Genomic DNA, 14,513 nt, shown 5'->3' with positions numbered 1-14,513 from the left:
AGGAGAGCTCTTTCTGTTTGTGTGAAGTAGACCTCTGCGTAGGAGTGTAAACACAGAAATGGGGAAAGGTCATGCGTTCACGTCAAGAAGAGCACGTCAGGAACAAGCGACGTGCAAGCACGAACACTTTCCAAAACAGCGGTTTATGTGAAGACTTGCGCTAAATACTCAATACTGGTGTAAATATAAATATTTTGGACTCACAGTGCAATCGTTTGGCTTCAGAACACTTGTATTATGCTGCACGAGCTGGGAATGATTTTATGGTCAAATTTTACCCTTTTTGGAACTCTACAGAAGCAATCCCCGGCCACTTCTGTAGTTTTGGAGAAGGCTGACATGGAGCTGCGCAACTCGCTGTGTGCCATGTGCACATAAACTGAAACAGATTTTGACTAACATGAGGGTGAGAAGATTTTGATAAAAAATGTATTAAACTACTACAGGCAAGAAGAAAGTGGATGTGGACGTAAACAATGCGAGAAAGCATTTCAAAATGAAAAGAAAATGATAGCCTCTGACAGTGACACTTTGACCCACAGAAACCTGTGAAGGTAGTTTGCAAGGCCTCACCATATGGAAATGGTGCCGTGAAGTAACATGTTGTGGAAGATGGAAGTGAATGCCCAGTATGTACGCTTTTTATTTTTGCTGTTAGCTTGTCTAATCCAGAGAGCTTTCCATACACAGTGTAGCCCTTCCCCTCGCCAGAGCATGACTTCTGTACCAAATATTGCGAATGATGCCATCTAGCAACTTCTATCAATTGTTTGAGCAGCCAATCGCTACTTTGATTGGAAAAGAGTTGGCAACAGCGCCTGCAACGTCTAGCCTACCTAGCATCAGACCTGTAGAGACCAAAACTCTAAGACATAGGATGGAGACACAGGTGTTAAACACACGTAGGGAAGGTGTAACGTTGGTGTAACGTTTTCATCTGAGTTTAGTGTGTAGCATTAACGTAGCTGGCTTTTAGTGTAAATTATATTTGTGCTACACAGGCTATACTAGAACCGGGGAACCATGGATGAATTTGTGTCCTCATCACTAAATGAGTAAATTAACAAATGAGCCAATTTTGAAAACTCAGTATTCAGTATTAAGTTGTGGACCACAAGACCATTATGTAATTCTTCAGCTCTCCCAATATAACAGTTTAATTATATAGTTTCTCTGAGAATAGTTGGCAACCCACTTGGTCCTAGCTTCATCTCAGTGTAGTAAAAATAATTTTGTAAATGAAGCCATTTATTGAACAGTATTTAATTAAACATGGAAGTAAAAGTTGTATATAGCCTACTGAAATTTCTTTAACTATAAATGTTCATATCTTAGTTGTGTGTTTTTTTTTTTTTTTTTTTTACAAAACTTACGGAGCCCCTAAAGTCCCGAAAGGTGATATTTGTTTTTATCTTGTGCGCACAAGATAATTAACTTGTGCGCACAAGATAAAAAAAATATCATCTTGTGCGCACAAGATAATTATCTAATAACTTGTTCCCACAAGATAATTAACTTGTGACAAGGTGATATATTTTTTTTTATCTTGTGCGCACAAGTTAATTTTCTTGTGCGCACAAGATAATAACTTGTTCCTACAAGATAATTAACTTGTGCGATAAAAAATATCACCTTTCGGGACTTTAGAGGCTCCGTAAAAAACTCCCACAATCCTCTTTGTAAATGATTTTAAATGATAACCGTCAACAAACGACGGGAGTTCGAACTTCTGGTGCTTCATCCATAGTTTGCATGGACTGCCGAGTGATGTACGGTGATATAAATCTTTGGATGATTGTAAGACAACACATACTCTGGCTTTGTAATAAATCTTGTTGTATAAGCAGTGTTGTTGTATAAGCAGTGCTTCTAAGTATGTAGCCTAATGTACGCTAAAAGCTATTTTTGCTAACGGTTTAGTTGCTAACGTTAACTAGCAAGTGAAGTAGCCTAACGTTACTATACAGGCATCTGATGAACTGGGAGCCAGAGAGCTGAGATCACGATCAAACAAATTCAGTAGAGAATGTAGATTTGTCCCATTTGCATTGCAGATTACAGCCAAAACCGAGTACAACATAAATCCATTCAGATTAACATTTATACTGTAGGTACTGTACCTACACAGCAGGTGAATTTGTTTACATTGATCTATAATACAAAGTTAGCTTATTCCTTTTTGCAAAATGATTTACCTTTATAGGTTACTCTTTTGTCAGATTTGGACCCAATAGTACTGCTCTGGATATTTTCAGGTACAGTGTGGTTTGTCCATCATGAAAGGAAAAACATTACCAGGAGGAGCTGGAGGAAGTTTCTCGGGGAAATGGACATCTAGGCCGCTCTGCTTGCCCTGTTCTCATCACTACCTTGACCTGGAGAACCAGTAAGAAAATGGGACGGATGAATGAATGGACATACCCACATACCTGTGGGTAGGTCTGCAAAAGACATTGCTGAGCCACTAAAAGTAGAGTAAAGGTGGAGTCAAGGCAGAGTCAGGTGGATAGGTATACAACAGGTACAGGGCAGATAGGTTTAGGATGACTTTGTTCCATGGTCATAGAGTTTGTCCTTGTGAAACAGTTCATGTTGGACTTGTACCTTGCTTGTACCATGCTTTGCAGACCTCTTACTCCTCAAAAAGGGCAGCCTCCTATGCATGGGTTGTTCCATCGTGTGGCTTGATTATTAGGCTTAGAGAATGGATTAGCAGTCATCATTGCCTGACTCTTGAGTGGACAGTTGCTCTGTTTGTGTGCCATGACTAATATTGTTAGAGATGTTATTTTTTATTAACTTTATCCACTCCCTGATCCTTTTCTAATACCACTGGCATTTAGCTTTGTTTTGCTTTATTATTTTTTTGTCTCTGTCTCAGTTGATGCAAAACAGGATGAGGCTTTCTCCTGTGTAGGGGATGATACGGTATCTCTGATAATGGCAGATTATGGTTATCTGTGGTTATCTGTGGTTATCTGTGGTTGACTTCCTGATGCTCATTTCTGGTCTAGTTTAATGGCCTGAAGGGAGACTTCCTTCCTGGGCTTTGGTGAACATTTTGTACATAGTAAAGTTCCCTATATGTTGCCATCATATTATTTCCTCTGGGTCCCCTTTACCTTACAATAATAACTATTTATTTTTGATATGGATGAGCACCTCTCCCTTTATATATAGTCTATATAATCTTATAATAATGAGGCTGTGTTTGAGCTGCTTCCAGTCAGTTTTGTAAAACTCTATTGGTCGGGCAGCTCCAGATTTTACATCTTGATATAATCATAGGTTTAAGTCTTCCTTGGTTTCTGGCTTATTGGTCGTACTGTCCCAAACAATAGGTATATGAACTCTGAAATTCAGTGGTATTCCCAAGACCAGCTGTACACTGGTCTTGTGAACTCATACATGGGGCAAAGTAAGTTGTTTGTGTTTTGGTATGTTACTTTATCAGTGCTTTGCGGTATCTCTTCCATTAGATTCTGTGCTGAGCTGTGAAAGCTTTTGGTAAAAGCCATGTAGTACTCTTGAAATGGTAAATAATTCAGTGTCGTGATGGAGGGGCATTATCATAACATTGTAGACAGCATTCATTGTGGTACCAATGCCATCTGGTAAGAGCACTCTTGTGATGAGTGCTGGGATGTGGAGCAGAACACAACATCTACTATACTTAGCAATATTACTACCAATATTGCCTCCATTATAGACGCTGACAACACTGAATGAACATGAGGAAAAACTTAAGTCAACAGAAACAGTTGCAATTTTGGTATCCCATATTATTAGATATATTACTGTTGTGATATACTCTTTGAACTTTTCATTCAAATCGCATTGAGCACCATAGACATCACTTGCATATTTTAACGCATGTTGTACGGCATTCGTCACCAAAGTGCTGAAAATAATGGTTTCAACAAGAGGTTTGGCTATTGGAATATTATGCCATGATTAGATTCATATTTTAATCTTCTGTAACCTTTCATAAAGGTCACTTACTCTTGAGGAAATATCTAATCATTTTTGTCCTCTTAAAGTAGCCTATTAGCAGTATATGTTTAAACTCAAGTATTCATCCTGTAAGGTCTCTATCGTCTTTTTTTTATATCTCCAAAACATGTCATGACTAACATAACACATTACTATTTTATGAAGCAGACCATACTTTTTTCTTTTTAACTTTTTTACAGTTCCATACACTATGTCATTCTCTCTGATATTGGGAAATGGTGATTACCGACGCTCATAATGCCATAATCTGTAAAGTGTCTAGCCTACTCTGATCTATCTTAGTTGGTTTACTGGTGAATTTTCAACTGATGAAGGAGTAATGTGGTGCAGTGCGACAAAGGTATTTTTTCTTCACTGCTAGAGTGAAGAGAATTTCAAATGGCTCTCTCCATTCCTTGCTTAATCAATATGTGCCTCTTTCAGACCCTCTATATATAATGTTCACTCAACTGTATGACAAAAGGGAGGATATGATCCTAGACAATGACTTACAGTATGAGATAAAAATCTTTATATAAATGGTTACAGAAAATAAGACCCAAACAAGATTGCAAGCCTAAACAGAATCTCATATTGCTTATTTGTTCAGGCTCATTTGTTGCAAGGAGGACAACTGCAGGAGAAACATTTTTGCTAACCCAGGATACCAAAGTAATTTATTTTGGTTGTGAAATAATGTGAGCGCCATACTCCACTGTAAACCGTAGGCTACTAGAAAGGAGAAGAATGATTACAGCCCCCCCCCCCCCCCCCCTTAGTTGCAGATGTGATTTAATTTTGCAAGAACAATCAGCCATACTAATCTCCATGGTAGCTAGTGTGCGGAACATAATTAATTTTGACAGCTTCTAATTTGATGTCACTTCTTGAAGAAATCATAAGCAATAAGTGAATCTGTTTTACCTTGTCAAAATACAGCACCTCTGGGTATATCTCATGCCAATATAAACACCTCTTCATTTTTCTTCCTAACACCCTGCTTCATCACACTGATCCGAAATGGAATTGTCTCCACAGGATTTTTTTTTTTTTTATAAGAGGCCTAAGGTTTAATTTATTACTCTCATTTGTTACTCTGGGTTTGAAGAAATTAAGTGAATTTGAGTCATTAGGAACGCAGTTAATACCATGTTTCTCTGTTCCTCTGGTCATGATCCATGCAAATTTTTTTAACCAGAATTACATTTATTTAATCACATTTGGGTACACCTTCTTAGGCCTACTGACACATACAGGACAGAGACATGCAAAGACTCACTGCAAGAGACCGTCCAGAAAGTACAGTGAGAAGAGTACATTGCTCTAACATGGCCCTGGAAAGAGGGAGACAGAGAAAATTATGAGCCATCACTGCCATCTGCAGACAAATCAGTTAAAGTGCTTCAAAAAGTAATTTAAAACGACAAGGTACCATAAGTAGGGAATGCACAGAATCGAGCCTGGGCTAAATGTCAGATTTTGTGAAAATAAAGATTGGTTAAAAGGAAGATAGCATGTCAGCTGACAGCAAAACAATGTGAAGGAAGTTGGTCAAGAAGTGTGTGTTTGTGTGTGTGATTGGGCAGACAGGAGCTGAGTGTACGTACAGTGCCTGCCCTCTTTTCAGAGCCAATCACATTTTAGATAAACAGAACATTGCGTCATTGTTATTGTGGTAGTTGGAGCTCCAGCTGGTTATAACAGATTTCGCCACCATTTCGCTTAAATTCACGCATTTAAACTGCGTAACGAGTTGACCCAAAAGTTTATATCACCACGATGTCGCTTCCAAAGGACACTGCATCTGACGAGAGCTTGCAAGGTAATATATTTATATATATATATATATGACAGAGCAGCGGATAACTCGCCAGCTTTAATGCTAACATTAGCAGATAGTTGAGGAAAACACGACGTTACAAAATCAGATGGCTCTGTAAACAGTCTGGTCTGGGGAGTCGGGTAGCTAGCTAGATCGACGCTAATGCTACTATTATATAGACGCTATTTATAACTATTTTAGCTTGTCGATTTACAAGACGTTTGGGAAACATCCTTGTTTGGAGATCCCTACAAGAGAATAGCTCATCTAGCTAGAACCTATCATCTAATCGTCAGCTAATCACGCTCATTTGACTAACGTTGCAAAAGGCTTTCAAGGCCAGTACGTGTCCCGTTATTGTTACAGCCTTATCTGTCAATCCCTGCTCTCCCTGTATTTATAACACTGCCAGTAACACTGTACTCGCTCTTATCTGGATACCAAACGAGTTGTGTATGTGAGTCAAGACTATGCAGTTGATTTGTTTTCAGGTTCCTGGGTTGAGCTTCACTTTGCAGGCTCTCGGGGTCCGAGCCCTCATGGAAGCCAGGAACAAATACCTGCATCCAGTCTGGAGGGTGACATGGAGAAAATGCTGCTGGATGCACAGCATGAGTCGGGCAGGAGCAGCTCCAAAGGAAGCTCACAGTGCAACAGGTTTGTGATTTAGGTGTATATTCAGATGTATATTCTGTTAAGCAGATTGTGAATTGTTGATAAAATCCTGTCTTATCCTGTCTTAAATCCAGTCTTAAATGTTTCATGTTTCAAAGTTTCCTTTGTGTGGTGTTGTCTGCCTTACAATAGCCCGCTAAGAGCACAGACCCCCCTTCTTCTGTGGAGAGGCTCAGAGGGAAACAGCTCGCAGGTATATTCATTGTGACTACTGACCTGTACGAAAATGTGCCACATGGTTAATATGTTCTTAGATTAAGTCTAGGTCATTTAGCTTGGTTTTATTACATAGCCCACATGCTGTTTTGTAAGGGAGTTTGTTGTTTTGAATGGTTTAGGCCATGAGAACATTGGGTGAGCACTAACAGTAGCTAATTATCCGCATTTGGTGTTTTTTTAGTCAGATGAAGACTTCCAAGAGAGAAGACGGGAAGTCGAGAACCTGATGAAGAAAAATGCTGACTGGATCTGGGACTGGTCCAGTCGACCTGAGAACAATCCACCAAAGTATGTAACCTCTGCTGATTTTGTAGCTCTGAGTGTTTGGAGGGACGTTTGTGTAATTTCAATGGAATTAACTTAGTTAACATAATTATATCAAGGTATAATCACAGGCAAAAAGGTTACCGCTAGAAAAATAAAAAGTATAATAATCACTACCAGAGTTAACAGCCATAGGACTTTATTAAACCTTTCATCAGATTAACCTAAAACATCTACGTTTATTTTACGCAGTGATTTGTAACTGTAATTAATGGAATTTCAGATTCCGTCTGTGTGAGAGTGGAGGTGTTAATGTTATGACATTAGACAGGCACTCATTTATTTTAATGAATTCAAATGAATTAAAAATTGATGTGCCCCTCTGTAGGGAGTTCCTGCTGAAGCACCCCAAGCGTTCGACCTCTCTCAGCATTAGGAACACCAGCGTCATGAAAAAGGGAGGCGTTCTCTCAGCTGACTTTCTGAAGATTTTCCTTCCCTCGTTAATCATTTCTCACATACTTGCTGTTGGCCTAGGGTAAGTAGCATTGTTTAAACTCTATCTAACTTTGGCCATGCACTTTAAAACGTAAAAAAGGCTTCAAGGAACCCGTGGGGGGTTCTTTCTTTAGGATCCTTGAAGAACCCCTTAAAGGATTCCTCTGTTGTTGATGAAAGTTGGCCTAATTTTCCAGTTTGGCCTCTCTCCCTTACAAAATTGCTGTGGATGTTTACATGCCATTATCACACAATTAGCTAAAATCAAACTGGTGCTCCCTACCTTGTAGATGCCATTCAATCACATTTATGATATCGCTCATCAACTTCAGAGATGTGTAGTAACGTAATCCATGGAGGAGATTTATGGGTTGAAGGTGTAAGCATAAAATAGTAGTATAAAATCATACAATGTAGCCTACATTTTATTTGTGAATGAAAAGTAGTACCTGACCGACAAGTTCTGCTTTTGCAAATCAGCACACGTTCACTTTCACCTGAGAAGTTGGGTTTGTTTACATCAGAAGTCCCGCCTTACATGGCACTTTCCACCAATCGCTAAAGTCCTGCATGGTTTTTTCAAGCCATTCAGCTGTTGAAGAGTGTTAATCTGCCTGAAAATGATCAGCGTGGAATAAGATTGCATTATCATTTCACAGTTCATCCCACAAATTAGTTGGAGAACTGATTAGATAGTTTGGCCTCCGCTATGACATTGTTTTCAAAAATTAGGATATTTTACTTAAAATGCAGGACATCCAAAATATTTATTCTGTTTAAAAGTAAAAATATAAAAACAACAGAAATTTCATAAGGGAGGGATGCCAATCCCTAAATAAACCCTGATGGTACTTCCATAAACCTCTATCAAATGCAAAGATTACAGGTCATCATTACAGGTATTTTTTCTAGTGAGGAAACTAAGTGATAATTGGCTCTATTTGGATCTTAAAATAACACAGATGAACCTCTACTTTTAGTATTATTCAGTCAAGCATAATAGCACAGTTTTGGTAATGCATCTTTTTAGAGAAATGACACCTGCAGATAGTGTAATTTATTCTACATCTTGTGACCAGCACCATCTTAATTATTTTCTTTGTTTGTCCCTCTCCTCTTAGGATATACATTGGGAAGCGCCTGACCTCTCACAACACCTACTGAGCGGGATGGTGATGTGTTGTGACACCTGTCACATTGATGTGACCAGCTTGGCATGCCTTAAAATGGGACTTTCTGAAGATCAAGGGAGATGTGTCCATGTGACACACTCCAATGTGGTTGATTGCCCCCCATGTCACTCATGCTAGCATGGAGCACCAAGGATCAGTCATTGTGTCTTACTGCTGTGACTACTTGCTTATGTAGACAACAATGACCGATCTTCTGTTCCTTGCTGTAGTCCCCACCCTGGCCTGGTGATGACTGTTGCTGCTTCCTGCTCCTTAAATCTGCACGTTTTGGGAACTGACATGCCATGCCTTGTTCATTTCACAATGAAAAATCACTGTCGCTTTAAATATAACTGCTGTCAGTTGATTCTCGTATATGTCTGGTTTCTTTTACACATGGGCTGTTGATGAAAGCAAATTACGGTTTTTGACTTGTAGTATTTTTTTTCTATGCCCAAGGGATCATTATTAGCCTAGTGTTTAAGTGATTGCCTCCATTAATGACTGCTCAACTTGTTCAAATGCAACATGCCAGAGGAACACTGACAGATATTATAAAAAAAAATGTGAATACGGTAGCTTATTCAACACAATTATGGTCCATGTGCTGTTTTCTTTTTCTCAAGACAAAATAAAGATTGTAACCATGTGATTCCAATTATCATTTTCTATGGCCCTGCTGTATTTACACACCAAACAAGAACATGATGCCTGTATAACCATCAAAGATAAAAGACCACATGCAGATGAACACAATTATGATTTTATTGAACTTTGGTCAAAATAATAAACAAGTGAATACATTGCCACCATGTTAGGAATCAATGGACAAAGACAATGCATTATTATGTGTTTGTTTTAATGTCATCAGTATATGTTTTGTGTAGTCAACCTTCATTTCTGCATTCACAACTAGAGAGATAAGATCCACATTTGCAATACGCAGTTAAAATTTGAGTGACATCCCTAATAAATGAATAAGGGCACATGTATGAGGCCTGTCTGAATTTCCTACTTATTACATGAGTTGGAGGCACTCTATCACATAAACTGTATGGTGTGCAATTTTCCTCCTCTTAATGTGTATTCATAGACAGCCACATATAGCAGCAGTATATGAGGACATAACTCTATAAAATAGGATTTAAAAATAATGCACATGAGGTTTGTAAAACGTTTGGGGACATAACTTGTAGCTGTCACTGATAGAAGTAGGTATTAAGGCTGCAGATTCCCTTTGTCCTGGGCCCCATCTTGTGCCATGTAGTTTCCAGCCTGCATCCTAAAACATGGTCAAAAACTAGAAATAAATGTCTTGACACAAACACATCGGTTGTCTCCAACAGTGGTTCTGAAACTTATAGCCCCAAATAGTATTTCCTTAACAAGATTGCTTGAGATCTGCTCAAAAGACAGTGGTGTGACTGGACATTTTTCCACCTCTCTACAACATAAAAACATGCAAAGCAATAAAGAACAACATGTTTTAATACATACTTCTAAATTTAAAAACACATCTGTAGTTTTAGTTTCTTTTATTATGTGGATGACAAGGTGTACTTGAGTAGATACAGTCAGTGAAATTATGTCACCGTATTGACTGGGGTAAAGTAATAGGAGGGAGGGGAAGAAAAGAAATAAGTCCACTTTCCAAATTCATGACCTCTGCCACCAGTAGTTTGGCCTGAATACATGGCCAATGGGGGAATGTTACAGTTAGGCTTATTGGCCATCAATCCATGTTTCAGATGGGCCCAAAATCTTTGCAATGGTGTTACAACTTTGACAAGACGTCATTTTTAGGGCTTCCAAGAGTTCGGTCGTTAAATCATGAAATGAAGGCTTAAAATGTCAACACAAACACCAACGTTCAAGAGTTTGACCTCTAGGGAGTGCCATTCCGTCAATTAGACCCGAGTTGGGCTTTCTGGGTCAGGGGGCATGTTGATTGCCCTGATGCCAAAGGCAAAAACAACCTAAGCTCAGACTCAAAATAAAACAGGCCTATGGATCAACCTCCTGTGGCAAAAAAAGTAGACACGTGCTTTCGAATTCTTCACCAGGAGGACAACGAGGCTGTTTCTTCTTATACAGATAGACAAGTAGTAGGCTTAACTACACAGGTACGGTAAAAGCCCTATCCTCTGGAGCCCCAAATCTTCTAGTTGATTTTGTCCTGGAAAATGTACAAGTTGTTGGTGGCCGCCACAGCAATCACGTTATCTTTGGGGTGCCAGGCAGTATGGAGGATCTTCTTGTTGAAGTCCAGGCTGTCCACGCTGATCTCATCCTTCTTCCTCTTGCCACCAGTGGACACCTTGCGTGGCTTGAGGGTGGCCCGTGGTTTGCTGCTCTCCCTGGACGCCTCCAGTGTGATGTCCCGCCTGGTGTTGCGGTCAAACATTCGGAAGAAGTTGTTGTAGGAGCCGGTCATGATGGCACTGAGGGAGAAAGGAAAAGAAAAGAATGCTGTTTACTTGCCATAAAACCTTGGTGTCACAGGCAAAAAAAAAATCTATAATCCAGTCCAAAAGTATGAGAAAATAAAGGAAATACAGAACACAGGCCAGTAAGAAGTGAAACACAACCTGGTACAGCAAAGATGCTTACCTGTCACTGCCATTCCAGCAGCACTCAAATTTGTCAAAGATGCAGTCATTTTCATACAAGGAGCAGAGCTTACTGCGAAGGTATTCATGGACCTGAAACAAAACACAATACTTAGCCTAAATATTTCACTCGTGCCAATGTGTTTGTATCTGTGTATGGTGGAAGTCACATAATGTGTAAAAGGACTTAACCACCATACTCAATACTTGGCCCAAATATTTTACTTGCGCCCAATGTGTTGGTGTCACTGCATGATGGAAGCCACATAGCCAAAGGACTTTACCACTGGGCAACTATTCAGTCTATGTAAAATGAGATTTTAAGTTGAGTGGAATCAGAGAGGGAATTTTTCCAAGCTCTTTCAGGCTTAGTTCTAGTTGGCCTCACACAGGGTTTAACGTCGGTAATGTGTGAAGTCACCGGATATCATATTAATATGTAGCATATTCACCTGATACGTCTCCACTGGCCTGTTCTCCATGTTGAGGTCCCAAACTTTGACGGAGAGGTAGTCACGTGTCATCATGTAGCGTCCGCTGTGACTGAACTTCACGTCCGAGATGGAGGAGATGATCTCAGAGAAAAAGGACCTGCTGCTTGGATCCTCAGGCTCCTCAAAGACTGAAAACAGAAACATCCTCACAATGGCAGTTGATATAAATACAATCACATGCTGTTACAATATATTTCAAAGTCAGAGTTTTTAAAATCATTCTTAGCACTGAATATTAACTGGTAAATGAAACCAAATAAAGAAATCCTTATTGGTATGTTAGCAAGTAAAAGAAAAACTGCAACAGCCTCCTATTACAAATTAACGCTTTCTTTACACTTCATACTTGCTGGATGTACTTACACTTTGAGTGCCTATCGCAGAGTGCTGCTGCTCGCATGTCACACAGGCGGATGGTGCCTTTGCTACTGCTGTACACAAATACATTGCATTGGTGTGGATGGCACTCAGCAGCTGTGATTACTTCTGTCAGTTCCTCCATGTTGGCAGGCTTGATGTCTACAATATCTGGAAACACACTGTTAAGGAACTGTTTTGAAACAAGTGCCCTTAGGTTTAAAGTCAGCACAGAATGCAAACAATTTGCGCCCATAATAAGCCACATATCTTAAGATTAAGTTCTGCTATCTGTTGCAGAAAAAGGATACTAAAACTTCTGTCTGTGATTTCCAAGTGCCATAGATTTATTCTTAGGTCATCTGCGGAGAGGTACGTTTCATGATCACTATTTACAGAAATGGAATTAATGTGATAGGTGTGCGCATTTGCAAAGATCCTCCGTGGGCTTGCTTCTACCATGAGATCCATTGGCATCAGCACTGGTACCTGAAAATACAAAATGCGCCATTAAGAGAAAATATTTGTTTCAGTAACTTTCAAAGCCATTTTCAGAAAGGAGAATGGTCTGAGGTATGATGAATCATACCCGTAAAGAGGTGATTCTAAAGGGGTCTCTGAGTCGTCCATCTTCATCTTTCAGGTTGTATCCCTCTGCCCGTTTATCCCTTTCACTTATTTTCCACAATTTGATAGTTTTATCTGAACAAAAACAGATAAGATACATAGATTGTAAAGGTGAGGAACAATTGTGTGATATGTATGTCTTGCAGTTAACACTTGATATATACAAATGTTCAAGACAGATGGAAAACAAAGTTCCTACCATTTGTCGAAAGTAGAAAGTGAGCAGCATTTTGTTGGGGTAGCCATCTTATTTTATTTATCTTTTCCTCGATTTCTAAACTTTTCAAATAGTCAAATTCTGGCTCATGACTCTGAAAAGTGCTATAGACGTTGTACTCCCCACGCAGGTGTGGACGATTCTTAGACTGAAAGAAAGATGTGCAAAACATAAGGCACAATGCTATATATACACCAAAACACCAGTCACTAGACTATACCACAGCACAACTGACATCACACTGTTGATGAAGATAGTCACTTTCCATTCAATATAAAACTTACCTCCTGTTCATGCTGAAATATCACTACTCTGCCTCCTTTATCTCCAGTAGCAAGTAATTCTCCAGAATAGTTGAATTCAACTGTTGAGATTATGTCAGCTGAAAACAGATAAAAGTCAGACTTTACCAAATTGCTCAGCATTCATGATGATTACTGTAATGACAGCTAATGCTGTGCCATTATGACTGACTGCAAACTGAATGTGTGGCCAATGGGACAGCTTGTCCAGCAAACAGTAATACAGCTACATGATACCTTACGCACACAAATATCGCGTAAACAGGTAGACCCATTTATGTACCAATTCATGAAAACAAGCATGATGTCACTCGACAATTTATGGACGCAGCACATTGACGTCATGGACACGGTCGCTCCCCTTTAATAGCTTAGCTACCAGCTAGCTCACAGCTAGCTAGCAAACGGACTGTAATTTAGACATAAAAGGATGTTTTGTGCAAGGAATCCGCAATTAGACCTCCGTCATTTTCCACAGTCGAACTATATTAAAAGCTGTGTGACCATCTAGCTATCGTGCATCTCACGAGAAGATGCCCACACAGCATCATCATCAGAACCAGCTAGCTAGCTACCTAACGTTTTAGCCTAGCCGCCAAGCTAACGTTAGCTACTTACCTTCCGCAACATCTTCATCTATCGCCCCTTTCACTTGAGAGAAACACCACTGAAAATCATTTCCACCTGCAACTCCTATAAACAGAACACCGTGTTAGTTTGTATCGGATAAACATTTCGTTTGGTGATAAAATGACCTGACAGTGACACAGTTTGACAACTAGCAACTTAGCTATCCAGCGCTAACGTTGGCTAGCTAACTTGCAGATTCAGGCCATCACACACACCAAGTGAGGTGGATCCTTTTCCTGGCTTCAAAAGTAGCTTACCCGCCATTGCTTCATTTAGCAGCTCTTGCTGTACACAGCTTGCAATATCTATTCAGCCAATGCAACTTGCTTAGGGAAATAGATAACATCCACAATCAGTGTGAGGACTCGGGTCCAGATCTGTCAAGACCACGGAAATTATCCGTGATTTTTTTCTTCCAAAATGGCGCACAGTACATGGACAAATGACGTCATGCACACATGCCACATCCTGGCTCCATCCATCCTCCTGAGCATCTTTTTTCTAAAAATTTGCATTTACTCTGTATTTTCTATCCATTCAACTTTATTGTATTACATTACATATTAACCAATAGCTGCTCATTAAGCCCATTAAAACAAATTCAGCTACCATCTCATGGATGTAGTCGCCCAAT

At 39.6% G+C, this 14,513-nt stretch overlaps 2 protein-coding genes across 3 annotated transcripts; one reads left to right on the top strand and one right to left on the bottom strand.

Moving 5' to 3' along the window:
• Positions 1-5,673: 5,673 nt before the first annotated feature.
• bnip4 (BCL2 interacting protein 4) lies at positions 5,674-10,642 on the top strand. The gene is made up of 6 exons (XM_071523372.1): positions 5,674-5,815; positions 6,307-6,472; positions 6,623-6,683; positions 6,891-6,997; positions 7,362-7,511; positions 8,593-10,642. The coding sequence occupies exons 1-6, from the start codon at positions 5,773-5,775 to the stop codon at positions 8,633-8,635; spliced, it is 570 nt and encodes a 189-aa protein (XP_071379473.1). The 5' UTR covers positions 5,674-5,772; the 3' UTR covers positions 8,636-10,642.
• Positions 10,643-10,788: 146 nt separating this feature from the next.
• LOC139647473 (serine/threonine-protein phosphatase 2A 55 kDa regulatory subunit B delta isoform) lies at positions 10,789-14,286 on the bottom strand. Of its 2 annotated transcripts, none has more exons than XM_071523370.1 (10): positions 14,137-14,286; positions 13,868-13,942; positions 13,232-13,329; positions 12,930-13,095; positions 12,693-12,805; positions 12,415-12,592; positions 12,110-12,274; positions 11,705-11,874; positions 11,254-11,345; positions 10,789-11,084 (listed from the first exon to the last, which is right to left on the bottom strand). In XM_071523370.1, exons 1-10 carry the CDS (start codon positions 14,141-14,143, stop codon positions 10,805-10,807), a joined length of 1,344 nt encoding a protein of 447 aa, XP_071379471.1. In that variant the 5' UTR covers positions 14,144-14,286; the 3' UTR covers positions 10,789-10,804. The 2 variants fall into 2 exon arrangements, with proteins under 2 accessions (XP_071379471.1, XP_071379472.1); XM_071523371.1 differs by having other exon boundaries at positions 13,868-13,916; positions 14,093-14,143.
• Between the last annotated feature and the right edge of the window lie 227 nt (positions 14,287-14,513).

This window comes from Centroberyx affinis, unplaced genomic scaffold (genome assembly GCF_046629955.1).
Source record: "Centroberyx affinis isolate AG114_WGS23_722 - 3 ecotype Tasmania unplaced genomic scaffold, CSIRO-AGI_Caff_v1 ptg001083l_1, whole genome shotgun sequence".
In the NCBI taxonomy this organism is placed as follows: Eukaryota; Metazoa; Chordata; class Actinopteri; order Beryciformes; family Berycidae; genus Centroberyx; species Centroberyx affinis.
This window is presented reverse-complemented; position numbering and strand designations above follow the sequence as displayed.

Bases quoted from the DNA above. Each gene is read 5' to 3' on its own strand.
- bnip4 (XM_071523372.1), top strand. From the start codon at position 5,773: ATGTCGCTTCCAAAGGACACTGCATCTGACGAGAGCTTGCAAG. The intron at 6,684-6,890 runs GTATATTCATTG...GTGTTTTTTTAG, and splicing joins CAGAGGGAAACAGCTCGCAG to TCAGATGAAGACTTCCAAGA. The intron at 6,998-7,361 runs GTATGTAACCTC...GCCCCTCTGTAG, and splicing joins CCTGAGAACAATCCACCAAA to GGAGTTCCTGCTGAAGCACC.
- LOC139647473 (XM_071523371.1), bottom strand. From the start codon at position 14,143: ATGGCGGGTAAGCTACTTTTGAAGCCAGGAAAAGGATCCACCTCACTT. The intron at 12,275-12,414 runs GTATCCTTTTTC...GTGTGTTTCCAG, and splicing joins AATCACAGACAGAAGTTTTA to ATATTGTAGACATCAAGCCT. The intron at 11,085-11,253 runs GTAAGCATCTTT...TTTCTCCCTCAG, and splicing joins TGCTGGAATGGCAGTGACAG to TGCCATCATGACCGGCTCCT.